General features: G+C 40.6%; 1 protein-coding gene across 1 annotated transcript in view; it reads left to right on the top strand.

Annotated features, from left to right (window-relative positions):
- The window catches only part of WWC2 (WW and C2 domain containing 2), a 205,606-nt gene extending 194,300 nt beyond the window's left edge, over window positions 1-11,306 (top strand). The window contains exons 20-23 of the mRNA XM_075347159.1: window positions 4,072-4,164; window positions 6,277-6,519; window positions 6,996-7,123; window positions 8,429-11,306. Of these exons, the coding sequence (XP_075203274.1) occupies window positions 4,072-4,164; window positions 6,277-6,519; window positions 6,996-7,123; window positions 8,429-8,495 (531 nt within the window). The 3' untranslated portion in view covers window positions 8,496-11,306. The remainder of the gene's footprint in view (window positions 1-4,071; window positions 4,165-6,276; window positions 6,520-6,995; window positions 7,124-8,428) is intronic.
- Window positions 11,307-19,887: the final 8,581 nt, after the last annotated feature.

Raw genomic sequence — 19,887 nt, 5'->3', positions numbered from 1 at the left:
GTTTTTTATTGAACGATACAAACTTCTTCCTGTACCACTGCTTGAAGAAGTTGTCTTCCAGAAACTAGCAGTAGGTCTGGGAGTTGAGCTTCACTCCATCCTCAACCCGAAAAGGTCCCACAAGTTCATCTTGGATGGTACCAGCCCATACCAGTACCCCACCTCCACCTTGTTGGCGTCTGAGTTGGAGTGACGCTCTCTGCCCTTTACTGATCCAGCCTCTGGCCCATCCATCTGGCCCATCAAGAGTCACTCTCATTTCATCAGTCTATAAAACCTTTGAAAAATCTTAAGATATTTCTTGGACCTGTCTTGACGTTTTTTCTTATGTTTCTTATTCAAAGGTGGTCATTTTTTCAGCCTTCCTTACCTTGGCCATGTCACGGAGTATGGCACACCTTGTGCTTTTTGATACTCCAGTAACGTTGCAGCTCTGAAATATGGCCAAACTGGTAACAAATGGCATCTTGGCAGCTTCACACTTGATTTTCCTCAATTCATGGGCAGTTATTTTGCGCATTTTTTAGCCAACACGCTTCTTGCGACCCTGTTGCCTATTTGCCATGAAACGCTTGATTGTTCGGAAATCACGCATCAAAAGTTTGGCAATTTCAAGAATGCTGCATCCCTCTGCAAGATATCTCACAATTTTGGACTTTTCAGAGCCGGTCAAATCTCTCTTCTGACCCAGTTTACCAAAGGAAAGGAAGTTGACTAATAATTAAGCACACCTTATATAGAGTGTTGATGTCATTACACCACATCCCTCCTCATTACAGAGATGCACATCACCGGATTTACTTAATTGGTAGTTGGCTCTCAAGCCTATACAGCTTGGAGTAGGACAACATGTATAAAAATTATCATGTGATCAAAATACTCATTTGCCTAATAATTCTGCGCACAGTGTATGGGTACATCACACACTAAATCTGAAATATTCTTGCAGCTTCAGCACGAGGGAAATTAAACCCTACACAATGCCTAATTAAATCAATAGGCTGTGTGTGAAATGCAGGACAAGACAAGTCCTCCAGATTGAGCCATGCTCTTTATAACCCATCTCCGCTACTGGCAAACAATGAGGATCTTGAACAGAGGAACCCAACCCCTCCATAATAATGTAATGATTAGTTTCAATAACTGTTTAATCTTTGCCTACAAGTTCTAAACTTTTTCATCTATAGCCATGGATATATTATGTTAAGATAAAATGCCCCCTCCCCAAAAAAGGAATAATGTCTAAAATATTAAAATTACTATAATTGCCCCATGTGCTGCTCTCCTGGAATTTGACCCCACAAAATTGTTCCATTAAATCCTGGCACATGGTCCGTTATGTCACTAGATACAGCTGTGCATCCTGTACATCCTATATCATAGCCTTGACCTAGGGAATCCTTAGATCAAATGTCCTCAGATAATCTCCACCAAGAACAGGATCTTCTGTTTCATCATCTCATTTAGGCTTCTGAGAACATCATTCACAAATCTGCATCTGCCCTTTTCTCCTGTAACATGACCTCAGTGTCTTTAAATCTTGCATTAAAAGTTGATTTTTAGCCAAAAACAGCATTACCTGTACCAGTCCTCACTGTGAACTTCACATGTGTAGCATTAGCTCTTCATTCCTCCTCGGCATCGGTCTTGGCTGTCACGCTTTTTCATAAATTCTCCATACATCTTTACTCTGTGAAGAATTTCAAAAGTTTGTATAAAACAATAGTATGTTCTTGCTGAACAATCGGGTATGAAAAGTGGATATAATTCTTGAAGTCAGTATTGATGAGTATCCAAGTAAGGACACTGCATCAATCTAATTCTTCTTATTAGTGATGAGCATGCTCTGTACTCGAAACGAGCAGGTCGGACGCCCTGACGGGTTCGACTCGAGTACCGAATATAATGGAAGTCAATGGGAAACTCAAGCATTTTCCTGTAAGATCTTCTAGAGAAATGCTTGAGTTTCACATAGACTTCCATTATCCTTGTTCGTTTCGAGGTACCGAGCACTCTAGCGTTTTAGTGCTCACTTATCACTAATTACAAACCCATCCATGTGTCCGACCTGCTCATTTCGAGTGCGGAGCACCCGAGCATGGTAAAGCTCACTCATCACTGATTACTACATTTTGCTCCACATTTCACCTTTGAAAAGCCAACATGCTATCATGTAAATATTAGAGCTGTTAATTTGCTGTAAAAAAAAAAAAAAAAAATAGCTAAACCACAGATAAATTGAATGTAAGTTAGATGAAACTTGCTATAAGTGACGAAAAATCCAACAGATCTGGGAACGTATGCAACTGTGTCACAATCGCGAGCACTCTCGTATTACAGTGTGACACACATCGCCATTAAGTCATAACCTAACTGGAATCTTTTACTCCTCTGGGGTTAGTTTTTTTAGATCTTACGAATTAGGCTTTGTTCACACAGTGCATATTTGTATGGGTTGGGTTTTTTTGCTGCATTTTTGCCACATTTTGTGCTGCATTTTTGGCTAATGCAGGAGGGGCTCTGTGTACATGGGTTGAGCGGAGAGCTACGTATACTGCTGGATGGGCTGCATAATGGTCAGCAAGGAGAGAGCGCTAATACAGGAGGAGCTCTGTGTGTAGGGGCTGAGCATAGAGATATACTGCAGGATGGGCTGCATAAAAAGGTCAACAAGGAGAGAGAGATGATGCATGAGGGGCTCTGTGTACAGGGATTGAGCGTAGAGATATACTGCAGGATGGGCTGCATAAAGAGGTCAGAGATGAGCGTGAGATAATGCAGAAGGGTCTCTGTGTACAGGGACTGAAAGGAGAGAGATACTGCTTAAAGATATTATGCAGCAGGAGTGCTGTATAAAGGAGTTGAGAGGATGTACTGCAAGATGGAGCTGAGATTAGTTGAGCTTTGTTTGTTGTTTGCTACCAGTGAGACCAGTGATGTGAAACGGCAATTGCAGCTCTATTGATGCATATGACAGAAGACTATCCTCTGCCTTTTGTATCAGTAGAGCTGCATTTTTAGTTTCCCATCACTGATCTCTCAGGCAACAATCGCAGCTCTGTCCTGCTGTTGTGGAGAATTACAGTTGTTTGCTGTATTGATATAGATGGCAGAAGATAAAATCAGTGAGGCAAAGGCATAAGGTGAATTGTACACTTAGATTAGCCTAAAAGGGTTGTCCACTCCTTGGACAACCCCTTCTCATTCCCTATGTTTGTTCCCGTTTAAATATAAAAAAAAAAATAGCTTTTGCTCTCCTCCTGTCCTGGCATTGTCCCATTGGTATTGGCACTCGCTCTCCTGGGGTTTGTGTGGCATAACAATCTCAAAGAGCCCATGGAGAGCAAATAGACACTGGCTTCACTGTCCACACCTGCGGACAGATAGGTAATAAACAGCAAGTGAGCGCCAGTCGCAGATCTGACTTGCTCTTTATTAATTATACATACAAAGGTGGGGAGAGAAAAGCCAGCGCTGATTGGACACTGGTCTTGCGTGACTTAATAACTTCACATGAGCCCCGGGAGAGCGAGTGCCAACACCACTGGAATGGCGCTGGTACGGGAGTGGAGTACAAGTTTTTTTTTGTTTTTTTTTTATTTTAACAGTGGCAAACACGTGGAATGAGGGGCTTGTCTTAGTAGTAGACAACTCCTTTAATGACAACTCATAGAGGTGGGACTAATCAGCAGCATGCGGAGCAAGGGGGACAAGAAGGGGTCTACAGCATTGAGCAGAATAAAGGGTGCCAAGAAATGTAGTTTTAGCAGTGAGAGAATAGGACCATCCATTCAGCTTTGTAAAGATGGATGCAGACAGTGATGAAATAACAAAGGTAAAAGAAAGAATCATTATGTTGGCCTTAGTCTGTATAGTAACAGTGAGTATTCATTTATTGTGCTTTGAGAAAAATAATGAGATTCTGAGAATAACCTTTATCAGTCTGTTACTAGATATTATTGAAATTACCGTAGCCATGTTGAAGGCATTTTGTTTACTCGAATTCATGTATTTATTTTCTGCTATTGGATATTATTAGTGTTGATATCAATTATAATTTCTCTCTTACAGCTAAATCGAAGTGACAGTGACAGCTCGACCCTCGCTAAAAAGTCACCATTTATAAGGAATGCGACAGAGCGACGCAGCTTAAGAGTTAAGCGGGTATGTTTACAACGTCTAGAGTGGAAAACTTATTTTTTAAAGTGCTGCTAATGTGCTCAAGGTAAAAAAACGTATCCCTTATTCAAAGGAAAAGATATAACTTGCTGATTGCTGAGGGTCAAAATGCTTTGACCCCCAGCAATAATGAGATCTGCACTTTGGAATTCTGTAGGTTGCACTCGGCAATAGACAGTGAATGGCACGGAGGTCGACCATGTTACCCTAGCAGGTATGGAATATCCTAGTATGCTATTCCATACAGCAGTATCTTGTAAAATAAAAAAAGATTACATTCATCCAAAAAATAAAGGCTAAAATCTGTCTAAAGAAGGACATAATGGCAACATGAAGTCTCCCTTGGCATGGTCAACATGTTTTTTTCCTACTTACTAATAAAAAATTGTGTGCAGTGAAAAAATAATCCTAGAACGGCACACAAGTAACCATGTATAGCTACAAGAAGGAGAAAGAAGTTGTGCATGCCAAAGGAAAAGCAACCATGCTGCAATACTATGCTATTGTTTATTAATCTACAGACAAAAGTGCAAACATGTCAATAAAAACAGAATGCACAACAAGCACCAGCATAACTTTGAGGTAGTAAACAATTACCAAAACACCCAGGTCCACTCCCCTTCCTCTTTCAAATCTTTGGACTCCTGAATAGTCCATTGCTAATCACACACCTGAATAAGAAAAAAATACAAGTATATTGGCACAATGAACAACACAATCAAACATAAATTGGTGCATGCGATTATGCTGCGTGCCCATGATCAGGGTTCACAGTAGTTTGGATGTAGCATGTTTTTGCTGCGTCCAAAACACTACGATGTACAATGCAAGCACAGTGGATGGGATTTCTAGAAATCACATTCCCACTCTGCGTGTACTGCCTGCAGCGTAAACTGACTTGCGGTGTGGCTTCTTGAGCTGCAGCATGTCAACTCTTTGCTGCGGATGCACGAGTGTTCTCTGCAGGGAGAACACAAGCGAGAGACCGCAACTGCCCAAACCCAGATCGTGGGCACAAGCCGTTGCGATTTCCTACGGAGGAGACTCACAGCCCCGCAAGTCAGGACCTGCCGCATTCGGGATGCAGCGGGTCCTGATCGTGTGCACATAACCTTAGGGAGCGTAGTAAGAAAGACACCATGGAGCACTAGGCTACCCCCGAGGAAGCCATCATTTGTAGCGCAGCACATGGGTCTTTTCTCTTCATCCTTTCATCTATTTTCTTACATCACTGCCAGACAGCAAAACATACACAGTACTTACAAGTTGTTTAACTTTGGGTTTGTGTGAACTGTTTTGAAATTGTCCAGAGTCTGGAGCCCACTATTCCCTCCTAATCCCCACCATTTTCAGCACAGTACCTTGAACAGCAGTGGTGGTCAGTCTCCTAGACAAAATGCTGTAAACAAAGTGTTAATATATCAAGAACCACAAATTTCAATAAGCAGTGAATTGCAGTAGAGTTTTTATGTATTGTCACGATCTAACAATATCCATCTACGAAGGTGGGAATAACTTTCTAAGGCTATGTGCGCACTAGAAAATGGACTTTTCTTAAGAAAAATCTGCACCCGCGGCAAAAACCGCGGTAAAACCGCACCCGCGTTTTTGCTACATTTTTTCCGTGAGTTGGTCCCTGCAGTTTTTTACCATTATTTATCGTACCTGCCGAAAAGATGTGATATGCACATTAATTCCGCAGCGGAAATTCCGTGGGTAAATCCGCAGGTATAAAAATTGCAGTGCGCACAGCATTTTTTTATACCCATAAGTTTTGCTGGGGAATGACTGCAGAAATGTTAGACACATTTTCTGCAGCAAATCCGCGGTAAAATCCACGGTAAATCTGCAGCGTGCGCACATAGCCTAAAGGTACCCTGAGACAAAGCTGAGCAGTAGATGAGCAATGGAAGCATTGTCATCTGGGACAGGAGGAGAGTGGCTTGTAGAATAGAGCCTGTGAGGGTCTTCAAGATAAGATGCGACAGGTACCACTAACAAGACTTGAGAAAATCATATTTTATTTGTTGCCCTTTTTGAAAATGTTTAATTAGGATTTACCTGTTCTCACACTCTTCCCTGTGTTGTCCCCATCAGCCCATGAGCCAGACAATGACGAGACGAGTCATGCATGAATGTCGTGAAAGGACGTCTCTGGACTTGGAGCTGGATCTCCAAGCATCACGGACAAGGCAAAGCCGACTCAATGATGAGCTGCAGTTACTGAGAGACCTGAGGCAGAGGTTAGAGGAGATGAAAGCCAGGGGCGAGACGGAATTGCCGGCTTGTGTTTTGGATGATGACCGCTTCCAGAAACTTCTAAAACAAGCAGAAAAACAGGTAAAGAAAACCTCACTACAAGACCGTTTTCATGTGCTTGCATTTTAAGGTATTATATTTAATAATTTTGAGAGAGAAAAAATGAGGAAAATTTAGAAAATGACAGATTGTACAGCAAGCCTGTAATGAATAATTTTCTCCAGTAAAAGCACCCGGAAATTATCACAATTCTGAGAGCTTCTCCTTCCTAGAAAATCTTAATTTGGATTGAGATGAATGTATTCTTTTAGCTTAATTCCCTACGATACTACGAGAAAGTTAGTACAAGTACATACTGAAGGTTACGTGGGAAGCTCAGAGATGAAATCATTAGTCGCGTATTACCTGCTTCATAGTAATAACCTGCCGTTACTAATGGTAAAATAAGTTGTTTGCCAAACGGCCCAGAACAAGCCATTAACTGAAGTTATGTAATACATCCTGATGACCAGATGCCTGAAGATTGAAAGACAGATGATGGTTTTGTTTGTCTGTAGGCTGAACAATCAAAAGAAGAACAAAAGCAAGGATACTGCGCTGAAAAATTAATGAGAAAAGCCTCAAAGGATGTATACCGGCTACGGGAACAGAGCCAGAAGGTGCCGCTACAAGTACAGACATTCAGGTGAGGCACACAGCACTTACCGTGCATTGCAGCATTTTAATAGAATACCGTCCGTACAACATGGAAGCACCAGGTTTTTAATTTAACCAGCAAATTAGGAATGAGGTTAAAGCTTGAAATACAGAGTAAATCAGCCAAACCAGCCTATTTGACTATACACTATTTTGGAGGCACTCTTGTTTTTCTACATTGTCTGTATAGACAGTGTCAGCATGTTGTTTGTGCTTTATAGAATCTGTGCCAATCCCCAGAATTGGGTCCAAAAGTCTAAAGGGGTCAAACATATGCATTCAGTTAAACGGTGCTGATAGCAATACATGATTGGTCAATTATTCCCAGAGAATTGAGTTGAGCATTACAGATTCACATTATTGATTCTTTGACAGAAGATCTTGGGGCTCTCCCTCTGTGGATTGTGGGGTTCCACCAGTTAGCCAACCAATGTTAAAGCATTTTGTCAGTTATCCTATGGATCACGTATCCTAAACTATGGCTAATTAATAAATGTATGTAGTAGGGAAACTTTTTTTTTTTATGTGAATAATGCAGGAAGAGGGTGGTGTGCAGTCCATCTACAGAAGCCAGGATGTGGTGGGACCTGTGTTGGCGGTTTTTACAATGTTGCTATTCTGTAGGACTACAGCACTGCTGACTCTGTCTCCGTCTATACAGTAAAGCTGAAAATGAATAAGTAGACAAGATGGATTGTCAGGCTTTTGTGTGTGCTGTAGAAATGAGTGAACCTGAGGTTCGATGTTCGGGTTCAAACACACAGGCAAAAAAAAAAAAGAGTTCGGGTTCAAAGTTCGAGTGAGTTACGAGTGTAAACCACTCAAGTGAGCAGCACTGATTTATGCTCAGTCCAGTAGGAGCCGCTTGCAGTGTTTGATCGGCTCACACTGGGGGTAAAATCGGCATGATCAGATGTAATGTACACATACTCACTCTCACACACACTTTCACACACACACACTGGAAAAACTCCACCCACCCTCCCCCGGAAGGGAAGTGTTCTGCTTATGGCTGGCTGCATGTGGGTGGAAACCAGAACTGCCCAATTACTGACATCCATTGAGATTCGGGTCAAGTCTCGGTCACAAACCGAACCTTATGTAAGGTTTTACTGTGCCCTCTGAACCGAACCTCCAAAGGTTTGCTCCTCTCTAGTGTGCACCCATTGCTAGCATTAAACATTGAATATTTCTAGATTATTTTTATTTGAAAAACCTAAAATAAGTATGACTTAAAATAATAATTGTTTATTGATGATGCATTACACTCATATGTTGCTTCATGTTCTTTCAGGGAGAAGATTGCATACTTCACCAGAGCCAAGATCAGTATCCCATCTCTCTCCGCTGACGATGTATAGTTATATATATATTTTTTCAGAGCTGTAGTTTTCCTATTGGCCATCTTTTTAGATGAACTTTTTTGTAGTATAGCTCTTGCTTTTATGGTAAAAGTAAAATTGAATATTTTTTTTACATTACTCCATAGTCTGTAAAATATCTATTACTGTATCTTGAATTAAATACTAGGTAAAAACAAAAAAACACAAAAAAAATGAAGAAACCAAAGTAGTGATTTGGTACACTGATGGTAATTTTGTACAGTTTGTATGTGTCATATCCACGTGTTCCTAATGTTTGGTGAGGGTGGAGCAATGAAACAGTAACGGTGTGCTTTTTTTTCTTTTCCTGTTGAACTGCACTGTGCTCAGACATATTTTGTTCAACAGACTGATGTTCATGTTTTCATGTAAGCCGACTGTGAAAATGGCCGATGAGCCGTACATTTGACTTTTGCACCATAGACTTTTTTTTTTTTTTCTTTTTCTTAGGAATCGATTTAAATTTCCAAACTATTATGGCTGCCTCACGACCCCGGTGCTTCTGTGCCCCCGAGTGATGCCATTGCGATTGTTGGTATTCGCTTTGATAAAATCCGAGTTTAGGTGACACATATTTAATTTTTACACCAAGACGGGGGGGTAACAGCAGCGGAGAATAAAGTTACTTTTCTAGAAAACTGCACAGCTAGATGGTTTTATAGAAGGCTCATAAATTGAATAGCTATCTATATACCTCCACATTTATTTCTTCTATTCATATCCTTATATCATGTGCTCGGTATGTCCATATAGTATAGAATAGCAATGTACTGTGTTATCCTATGGTAAAATGTGTATATATGGGGCATAGTCAGTCTGGACTTTAGTATGGAGAAAGTCACACACACACGTGATAAGAGCTGGATGGAACATGTTCAGTCATTATATATTACCCCCTGCACTTGTAATACCAAATATCGTGAGGAGCTGCTCTGTACCTGTTGCTCCATGTATCCTCTGGGGATGCGGGCAATAATTACCATATCCTTTTTTTTTTTTCTATACTTTAGTCAATAAACTAATTAGTAATTTCTTCATCTGCTGAAACCTCTTTAAGAAAAGTCAATGGGATTACATGCAAAACTACAGATGTGGCAAACATTAGCTTGACACTTAACATAGCTTGATGCTGCAAGCCTTAAGGCTACATTCACGCATTTGTGTGAATTTATCCGTGTCCTATTTTTTTTTTTTTTTCTTTCAATTATCCCACGGACACAGGGCCAGATTCATCACCACTTTCAGGCCAAAATTCTGACATAAAAGCTTTGACAAGCAAAAATTTAGGCACAGGTCCCAAGTTGTAACTGTGTAAATTTTGCGACTTTTTGAGCTGTCCCGCCAATTGTTCCCAGCTACGACAAAATATGATGTTTTCTGTGCCAGGAATCTTTGTTCTGTTCCAGACTGGAGTGAGATTTCCGGCACAGTGCACGCAGGCGCACACCACTCGTCAGACGCTCCAGATTCATAACATGGTGTGCACCACTTCATAAATCAGGAGCATCTTGACTCCAGGATGCCCCATCATGAAGGCTGGCGTGAACAACGCCGGTGTAGATGAATTGGGTGCATAGTTTCATTAATGCACACTTCCGGTCTGTGACATGTGGAGTATGTCCTGTTATCATCAGAGACCATGGAGAAGATGGAGAAATTAGGTCCTCCATCTTCTCCACACCTGTGATATGATTTTCTCATGCAAGAGAATCTGATCACAGTAAACTCTCATCAGCGTTTGAGCCGAGTGTTGTTACCAATAATCGATAAGATTCTCAAAAAAGAGCATCTCCGATTGTGTGAGTGCAGCCTAAGAGAGATGGGAATGACCCCAAAGGTTTCTGGCAGCAGCTTGCGCCCTCTCCTCATTCAGAACCCATGCGTAAGCTTAGCTGAGCATATATATGGATATGGGGGTTTGTTGGACGTGCCGTAAACTGCCCCTCCAGCTTATGGCACTGTTGTTTCCTGCCAAACTGCAAACACAGAAGTGTGACTATGGTATAAAAATTAATAATAAGGAAAAATTAATAATGTGTATAGTCAATCCTTACAATATGTCATCCTTACAATTTTCAAAATACTATAATAAAATATATTTACTTGGGAGGGAAATTCACACCAAGTGTTATGATAAAAATTTACCCCAAGAAGAAATGTATGTTATTAGCACTTACCTAATGTATTATCATTCTGTGCATTCAGAAGGTGGATACATTTAGATGAGATGACAGCCGCCATGTCTGCTCTCGCACGTGGTGTCCTGCACAGACCCTTGTGCTTGCTCCTTGTTTGTATGACACTTTTACACATATTCAGTTCCTGCCAATTCCCATGCAGATAAACTGTACAATTACTCCCAAGACATCGGCTGCCAAACAGTTATGAGAATTGTGTGCGTTTATTACCAAGAGAAAATGTTTTGCATGGATTAAGGTGAATTGGGGCCAGCATTGTGTACAGTAGAGACAATTCTTCTAACTACTGGAAGGAAGGCACGGCTATGATTCCCAGTATTTTAAATATGAAAGTGCCTATTCACACACTTTCCTAGAATCTAATCCTCTTATTTTGGTTTCTTTTTATTTACCGAAACCTGGTGTCCATTAAAAAAAAGTCAATTGTCATTGGGTGTGTTCATATGATATACAGCAGAAGGTGAACACTAAAATTAAACCAAAACATATAATGCCCATAGGTATATAAAGCAGAAAGTGAACAGTGCATGATCTTAGACATGACGTAATATATATCAGAAGACGTAAAGGAGTGGTTCACCCCTTTTCATTACTGGCCACATCAATATTATATTGAGAAACAAGGTTTCTCTCAAATACCTTGTGTTGGCAGTAGTGCCTGTGAGCAGCGCTATTTCGGTCCGCTCACCCCCTTCGCGTGACCACCCCGGGCTCCATGACCTCTGAAGTCTGGTGATGTCATGTCAACTTCCAGCTGACCTGACCTCACCGCGGCCGAACCCAGTCTCCGTTAGTCACTGGGCTGTGATTGGCGTTTCACCACTCGTTAGCCCAGTATCTCCCTGCTCCCTCCTTCTCTGCAAAGCGCCGCAAGCAGGAGAGATGTTGGGCTGTGATAAGTGGTGAAACGCCGCCCACAGTCCAGTCACTCACGGGGAGCAAGTTGACGTGACATTACTGGACATCAGAGATCACGGAGCCCGGGAGTCACGTGAAGGGGATGAGTGGACCCCAATAGCGCCGCTCACAGGTACTATTAACACAAGGTATTTGAGATAAACCTTGTTTTTCAACATAATATCGATGTGGCCAGTACTGAAAAGGGGTGAACCACCTCTTTAAATTATGACCTCTTGAGGGTAAATAGAGATGAAAGTAAATATATTAATTGGCCTTGTATTGTTTACTTAAAGAGCGAGCGGTTGGCAGCAATTAAATAAACTTGTCAAACCTTAAACATACTTAAACAAACCTTCTCCAATACAACCGCCAAGTTAATTGCTAAAGATAGTCAACAAGAATTGTGTCAGGAGAGTCATGATCGGCTAATAAGCTAACCCTCAGTTACTGGCTATCCAAAGTTTAGAGCTTGGTCATCATATGGCAGCCACCTCCATGTTTTTTTTGCAAGGGATTAATAGATCTGTGGCCATCCCTGCTAAACATGAAACTTTTTTGGGATCAATTTGATTGTCACAGCTCGTACTTTTAGAGTCACAAATTTTGGTCACGCTTTTTTATATTTTTTATACTGCCTAAACACATGCCCCGTTGGTGGGTCTTGAGGACTGAAGTTGGGGAACCTTGCTGCAGGGGAAATTGTATTAGTGAGCAAAATCCTTAGTGGTTAGATATAAAGTGGGTAATACAAGGCCCTAGTAGTGTTCCTCCCATGTATACATTGACCAGGCACTGTTATACTACTTCTTTACAATAAATGGTTCCAATGTAACTATTGCTGACCACAACCAAATCATGCAAAAAAAAAAAGCTTATCCTCATGTTGCAAATTTTGCCTCCATAGTTTGAGGGCTGTTTGGCATTTCTTTCCTGGCTATAGGTCACAATGTTCTTGGCTTAGATATTCTGAACAACAAACACCCCTGTATGTGTCTGATCTGATCTGATGTGGTGTCTGATCTGATCTGATGTGGTGTCTGATCTGATCTGATGTGGTGTCTGATCTGATCTGATGTGGTGTCTGATCTGATCTGGCGTCTGATCTGATGTGGCGTCTGATCTGATGTGGTGTCTGATCTGATCTGATGTGGTGTCTGATCTGATCTGGCGTCTGATCTGATGTGGTGTCTGATCTGATCTGATGTGGTGTCTGATCTGATGTGGCGTCTGATCTGATGTGGTGTCTGATCTGATCTGATGTGGTGTCTGATCTGATCTGATGTGTCTGATCTGATCTGATGTGGCGTCTGATCCATTGGGTGCCGTACAGCACTACTACATCCTAAGCTTTTGCTCTCAGGACCATGTTGTTTTGGGGGGTTTTTGTCCTAAGAGAAATGATAGCTTTAAAAAATTTTTTTCACATTTAATAAATCTCCCAGATGACTTCTCGGTCAGTATTCATATTTATCTATTTGTGGGGTGGCATGATGGTGGCTGAAATGGGTGTTTTTTGGGTGGGTAAACTGCATTGCTCTTGTTCATATCCCTTTGCCTAGTTTTGCAGCTGAGCTCCGCTATAATGAATTGTGCTATACCAGAAATGACCATTTGACCCAGAGTGAAGCGGTTTCTAGATAGAAAAAAAAAACCAAATCAGATGTTTCTTTCTCTCTCACCCCTCCTCTTTAAGGACGTAATGCAATATTTCAGCGTGTTTCCTATCGACGCCTCTGTAATCGTGATTCATTCCGCTGTACAAATGTGAAATGTGAGCAGCACCCTCATTACAAGTGGGGTTTACCTGTCACAAGGAAATTGTGCAAATGATTTCAAGTGTCTGTTTCAAGACAATCAAGTATTATTGTGAAGAAAAAGCATTCGATTCCAGTGGACTGGTGCATGATGGAATACTGCTACAAGACTATGTAGCCTGCGGCTCTGGGGGGCTGCAGGGTACCTGACCGCGGTGGGCTGCAATCTGTGCCACTCTGGCCACGTGCTGCCGAGCTCCGTTCTATACTCTACCTGCGTGTAAGACTACTAGAAGTCACATGTACTTGTAAGGTCAAAGAGTTGGGGAGGACATAAATATGAAGTCATTTAACCCCGCAGGTCCAAGGGTGAGCGCTGGTTTAACCTTGGTCTCTGTAGGGGACAATATTAAGGATTAATGAAGGTTGCCTGTTTTGTTTTTTTTCTTTGTTTTTTTTTTTTTTGCTCTTTTGTCAGCTTGATTTTGTAAAGTGTAGACTGTGTAGAGCTGTTTGTGTCTTTTTAATGATTTACTATCTCCACTTATTTATTTACTGTCTTATTTATGTTATGTTTTCAGATAGTTCAGTTCTGGCCATTTTAATGTTGGTCATAAATAAAGCTAACACAATCCTGTACAGCTTGATCTCCATTTACAGCTGTTACTTATTTATGTAGAAAGTATTACACATTGAGGTTTCGGATGGGCCAGTGACACCAACATCTTTTCTATCCGCTCCTATGTAGATTATATCAGACTTTACACACACACACACACAATGCCATATTCTTTGTGCACCATGCCATGTTGTCTTGTAAGATTAGCCAATTGCAAAAGCACAAATGATTGTCCGTAATTCACACAGTTATAAAATGGTAAGGGGATCGTATTAGCTGTTCAATTTAATCTAAATCTGCAAGTAATGTTTCCTACACCTGTAAGGATCATTAAGACTGGCTAATAGTCTCTCTTAGAAACTCTAGTTCCCAAATATCAGGCCGTCTAACAGGTCGGCAAACATCAGAAGAACCAGCAAAACACTCCTTTGTGAGGTGCCGTGAAGATTAAGCAAACTTAAAAATGATTTTTTTCGGCAGCACATCCAGTGTAAACAGGTGATATGCTGCCATCATCATGTTTAACGCATAGAGATCATATTACCGATCGTTCTGTGCAAGTAGAATTGTGGTCAGCCTTTATAAAGAAGCCATTAAACCACTGATCGGCTTGCATTCAGCTTATTAGCCATTGTTTAATGGCTGCGGTCGGCCCATCGAAACACTACAATAGACTGGGGGATTTAAAATATTAAAAAAAGCAAGGCTGCTTTCATCCAGTAATGCTGCCCCTCTTGCTCATGGGTTGCACCTGGTATTGCATCAAAACCCTATTTACCTGAGACATTTTTTTTTTCTACTCGTATAGCAGCAATAAAACCGTGTTGCCAAAGGGTTAAATATGGTATATGTATCATAATCTGAAGACAATGGGCTTTCCAACTTTATAGGTATCCTAAGGCTATTTTCACATAGCATTTTATCATATGTCCAGTGTCTCAGTTGGGGCTTGCAGCCAAAGCCCCACAAAACAGGACTCCGGCATATGCACGGGTGGGATCATTGACTATAATGATGAGTTAGTGTGCTATCTTGGACATCATTATTGGCCATATGGACCTATTAATTGGGCACCAAAATGGAGGTTGTTTTACTGCCCACCTCCACTAGGTGTATGTGGCCATAAATTATCACAGTACACACACTAACTCCATCTGCATCATTATAGTCAACGTCCCCATCAGTGCATGCGCCCAAATCCCCCGACTGGAGCCACTATACATGTGCTAAAACGCTGTGTGAATGTAGCCTTGTATTTCCATCAGACATGACCTCTAGGGCATTGTGTGACATCCCTGGGGGCTTTGTCCTGTGGAAACAGCCGTCTTTTTGGACACATGCTGTTTAGATTTCCATAAAATGTATGATTATGAAATCATTTCTGTAGATTTCTAAATCTGTAGGTGCACACCCCAGGATTGAGGGGAGGTAGACCGGGCAGGTGATGATCTCATTTCTTAAAAGGCTCACAAACCAATATTTACTCTATTCACCTATGTACACAATATAAAATACTTTGTTGTTAGACTACAACTGTCAGCAGCCTATGCCGGTGAGCAGTGTACAGGATAATGTGATGTGGATGATTTAATATATGGTGTCTTGCAAATCTTCAGACTTGTATAAGGGGTCAAAGGAAACAAAAAGCCTCTTGACGGAGTTGCCAAGCTGTTAGTTGGATTAATCTCCGAATAGACGGTGCTTATATGTAAACGGTTCCTGCATGTGCCCATGGTTAACATTGCATCCCTGTATCCGAACATGCAGCGTTTGTGGATCCAGAGCTGGCCGCTGTGGCTCCCAGAGTATAATGACAGTATCTTCGGTAATTAGATCCTACTTTTTTTTGCAAAAGATTGACTGGACCTAACTTTGCATTCAGTAAGAGTATTTACAATTTAAGCACATTTTTGCTAAAAAATAAAAAATATCACCAGCTATAATTAAGCTCAGAATAAAGAGCCGTTCATTAAGAATCATGATTTTTCTGTATACATTTTTTACACCCACTTTTACATGCTATTCAGTGCCTTGTAAGATATAGAGGAAAGCACTGGCACCTGAAGTGTTAATGATTTACTATGTTAATACTGTCATACCTTGTCAGCCACTAGGTGGCAGCACCTGTCCTATAGCCTCACTGTCTATGGAGAACCATTAATTGCCTTGTTCTGTTCTGGAGGATGTGTAAAAGTTTCACTATTTAATTATTATTATGAAAGGATATTTTAGTATTCATTGTATGTATTCTTCTACAAGTATATATATATGTGTATCATATTCCTAGTATTACAGCCACATGTCAAAGTGATTCTGTTTTTATCCAAATGAGCAAATTGCTGTCACCTTAGTGAAATCAATGATCTGTTTTGTATCCTCCATAATTGTGAATATGAAATGCTCAGAACTGAACTACAGATGTAATCAGGTTAAATTCTGAATGTGTTCATGTTTTTCATTGTGTTCTTGTCAGTAATACTATAAAAATGCTACCATCACACAGATTATCGTTGTCTCTGCACTTTCCATGTGTCTCGATGATTTGAACAAAATACATTTTTTAACAAAAGAAATGTTGCATTGATTATTCTATAATATATCTTATGTATTGTCATGTTGGATCATGTATCAGAATTCTGTCTTTTTATCTTGTTACTTTTAGTGAGGGTTTGCATTTGTTTACCCCTTAAATTCCTATTTTCCAGGTTGTCCACTTTTTGGGGACAAATTTATTTTATTTAAATACATGTATGTAAGGCTAAAAATAAGTTTTGCAATTGGGTTTCATTAAAATGTTTCCATTTGATTATATATATATATATATATATATATATATATATATATATAATCAAATGGAAACATTTTAATGAAACCCAATTGCAAAACTTATTTTTAGCCTTACATACATGTATTTAAATAAAATAAATTTGTATTATATTTTATATATATAAATTTATATGTAGTAAATATATAGCCACAGTATTGCAGTCTACTCCTGGCAGCAGAATGAGTTAGAGGACCAACCACCAGGATTTTCCTATATAAACTAAAGCCAGTGCTATAATGGCACTATCATGCTGATTCTCTACATACCTTTAGTTGGGAGATCGGATGTATACTTTGTGAAATATAGGCAAGTAAAGTTTATGAAATGCACTGCTATTTGATGGATAGCCGCTACAGAATATCTAATAGGTGGGCCAGGTTTTGCTAGTTATTCCCGCCCCTGTCTGCCTGCCTGTCCTTCCTCCCCATGTCTCTGTTGTTAAAAGAGGGAGGAAGGACAGGCAGGCAGACAGGGGCGGGAATAACTAGCAAAACCTGGCCCACCTATTAGATATTCTGTAGCAGCTATCCATCAAATAGCAGTGCATTTCACGAACTTTACTTGCCTATATTTTGGAAAGTATACATCCGATCTCACAACTAAAGGTATGAATAGAATCAGCATGATAGTGCCATTATAGCACTGGCTTTAGTTTATATATTATAATCCTGGCAGTTAGTCCTCTAAAAGAGTCAGTGTGCTCATTCTCATTGTGTGCTGGAGAGGTTTACTCTCACTTTTATCTATCTTTTCCTGAGCTCCTCTCAGTTGTTTTATAACCACAGATTACATAAAAGTTGCACGATCAGGAAAAAGTATGTAAACAATGCAAAATTATGCATGAAACTCCATATCAAAAATTATTTTTAGTACAAAATACATGCATTTAAGTAAAAAAAATTGACCAAAGGGATGTCTGGTATAGCAATTCATCCAAAAATTAACAGCACTCGTGACATATTTGCATTACATATCCACCGACACAAGGGTCTTTAAATAAAACCTTAATCGAATGAGCTGCAGTGCGCATGCGCTGCCATTGCTTCCTTAAATGGGAGACTTTGGACTCCTGTTCAGGTAATTGGTGTGGATAGATGATAAATATGACTTGTGAGCCAAAAACGTAAAGCAGTTATCACCTATTCATGTAAATTACTAGAAAGGGGGTCTTGAGTGTCCCATTTGAATGGCGCAATGATGGCGCATGAACAAGGTCAATTAATGTATATAGCGATTTAGCCAATTCTGTCTGATTAATGGAGCAGTAGGGTGCATGAATGACCAATGTCCCATTCGAATAGGAGACTTGGGACTCTTGGTCAGTGTGGTTCACAGTGGACTGATCCATTGCATTGATACATTTAAGACTTAACCTATTAAAGGGAATCTGTCACCTAGTTTTTAACACCTAATCTGAGAGTAGCATAACATAGGGACAGAGATCCTGATTCCAGTGATGTGTCACTTACTGTACTGCTTAGTGAAGTTTTGATAATCTATTGCTTATTAGAGTGATTTTATCATTAGAGGACTACTTGTCCTGCTGAAAGGTAGTCCAGCATGTACATGAGCTCTATATAACTGCTAGATCTGCAGCAGAGAAAATATTGATTTTATCAAAATGACAGCAAACAGCTCAGTAAGTGACACATCGCTGGAATCAGGATCTCTGTCCCTACGTTATGCTGCTCTCAGATGAGGTTTCAAAAGCCTGGTGACAGATTCCCTTTAATAGATGATCAATGCACTGCTAAAAAAACCCCCCAAAAAACTAAGGGAACACTTTGCATCTCGATGAACAGAAGATTAAAGTGTGATTTAAGTTTACATTTTTTATAATAAGTGGAGTTCATGGAGAACAAAATCAACCAACTGAGAGCTGAATCACAAATAATCACGAACAAATCTAGCAATTGGAATTAGAGGAAAATTCAATTTTTGTGAATTTCTTCACAGTAACTCATCTGATAGAATTATGTATATCTCCCTCATGGCTGTGTACACTCCCAACAACTGGGCCTGCTAATGATAAGCTGGCAGATGGTGTCCTGGTGGCTCTGCTCCCAAACCTGCATCATATGCTCCTGGCCAGTCTGTGGCATTACTTGGTGGTGTTGAATTTGCTGCTACATAATGACCTAGAGATGATTTGGATTTAGATCTAGAGAATGAGTCAGTAAATTTAACCAATATATTCATCATCCACAAACTGCTTACACACTCAAGCCACATGAGACCCAAGGCCTCCTGGATCAGCATAAGGTCTGATGAGCTCTGGAGACTTCATTCTAGTACCTATAATGTGGAGTTTTGTGCAACTGCCCAAAGATATGGTTTCCTAGACAATCACTGACCCTGTACCCAATCTATCACAATAAATGACATCAATCTTTCCCCTGTACTGGAAGTCAGCAGCCTACAAATAATCCTTGACTCTGCCTTGTCAAACTGCGCATCCAAGCTCTCACCACCTACTGTCACCTCCAACTCAAAAATATTTCCAGAATCTGCCCTCCCTCATCCCTGAATCTACTAAAATGCAAGTGCATGCCCTCATCGTGTCCTGCCTCAACTACTGCAACATCCTTCTCTGTAGCCTACCTGCTAACATTCACATACTTTTCTAGTCCATCCTTAAAGGTAATCTGCCAACAGGTTATTGCTACATTAAACTGAGAGCAGCATGATGTAAGCAAAGAGATACTGAATCCAACGATGTATCACTTAGTTCAGTGGGTGCCATGGTTTTAGATTTAGTAGTGCAGCAAAGCTGAGAAAGCTGCCTCCATCTACATCAGGCTCTCTGTACAATGTCTATAGACCGTGAGGTGCTAATCACAGTGTGGCGCCCCTGAACTGGTCAGGCACCACTGAGTATTGCACCCACGCCTGGGTCAGTACAGACAGGTAATCCCAAAGGCTGACTAGGGTGTGGACACACAAACACATAGTGGCTAGTTCTCACACACACCATAGAGGGGACCCCTGGGCAGACCCAGGAGGGGGAGTGATCTCCATATCTCAGCTAGTGGTGGGGTGGAGAAGCTGGTTGCTAGACTGCAGTGGCAGGCAC

The sequence above is a fragment of the Anomaloglossus baeobatrachus genome, chromosome 1 (assembly GCF_048569485.1).
Source record: "Anomaloglossus baeobatrachus isolate aAnoBae1 chromosome 1, aAnoBae1.hap1, whole genome shotgun sequence".
NCBI lineage: Eukaryota > Metazoa > Chordata > Amphibia > Anura > Aromobatidae > Anomaloglossus > Anomaloglossus baeobatrachus.
Note: the sequence above shows the minus strand (reverse complement) of the source record. Positions and strands in the feature narration are given on the sequence as shown.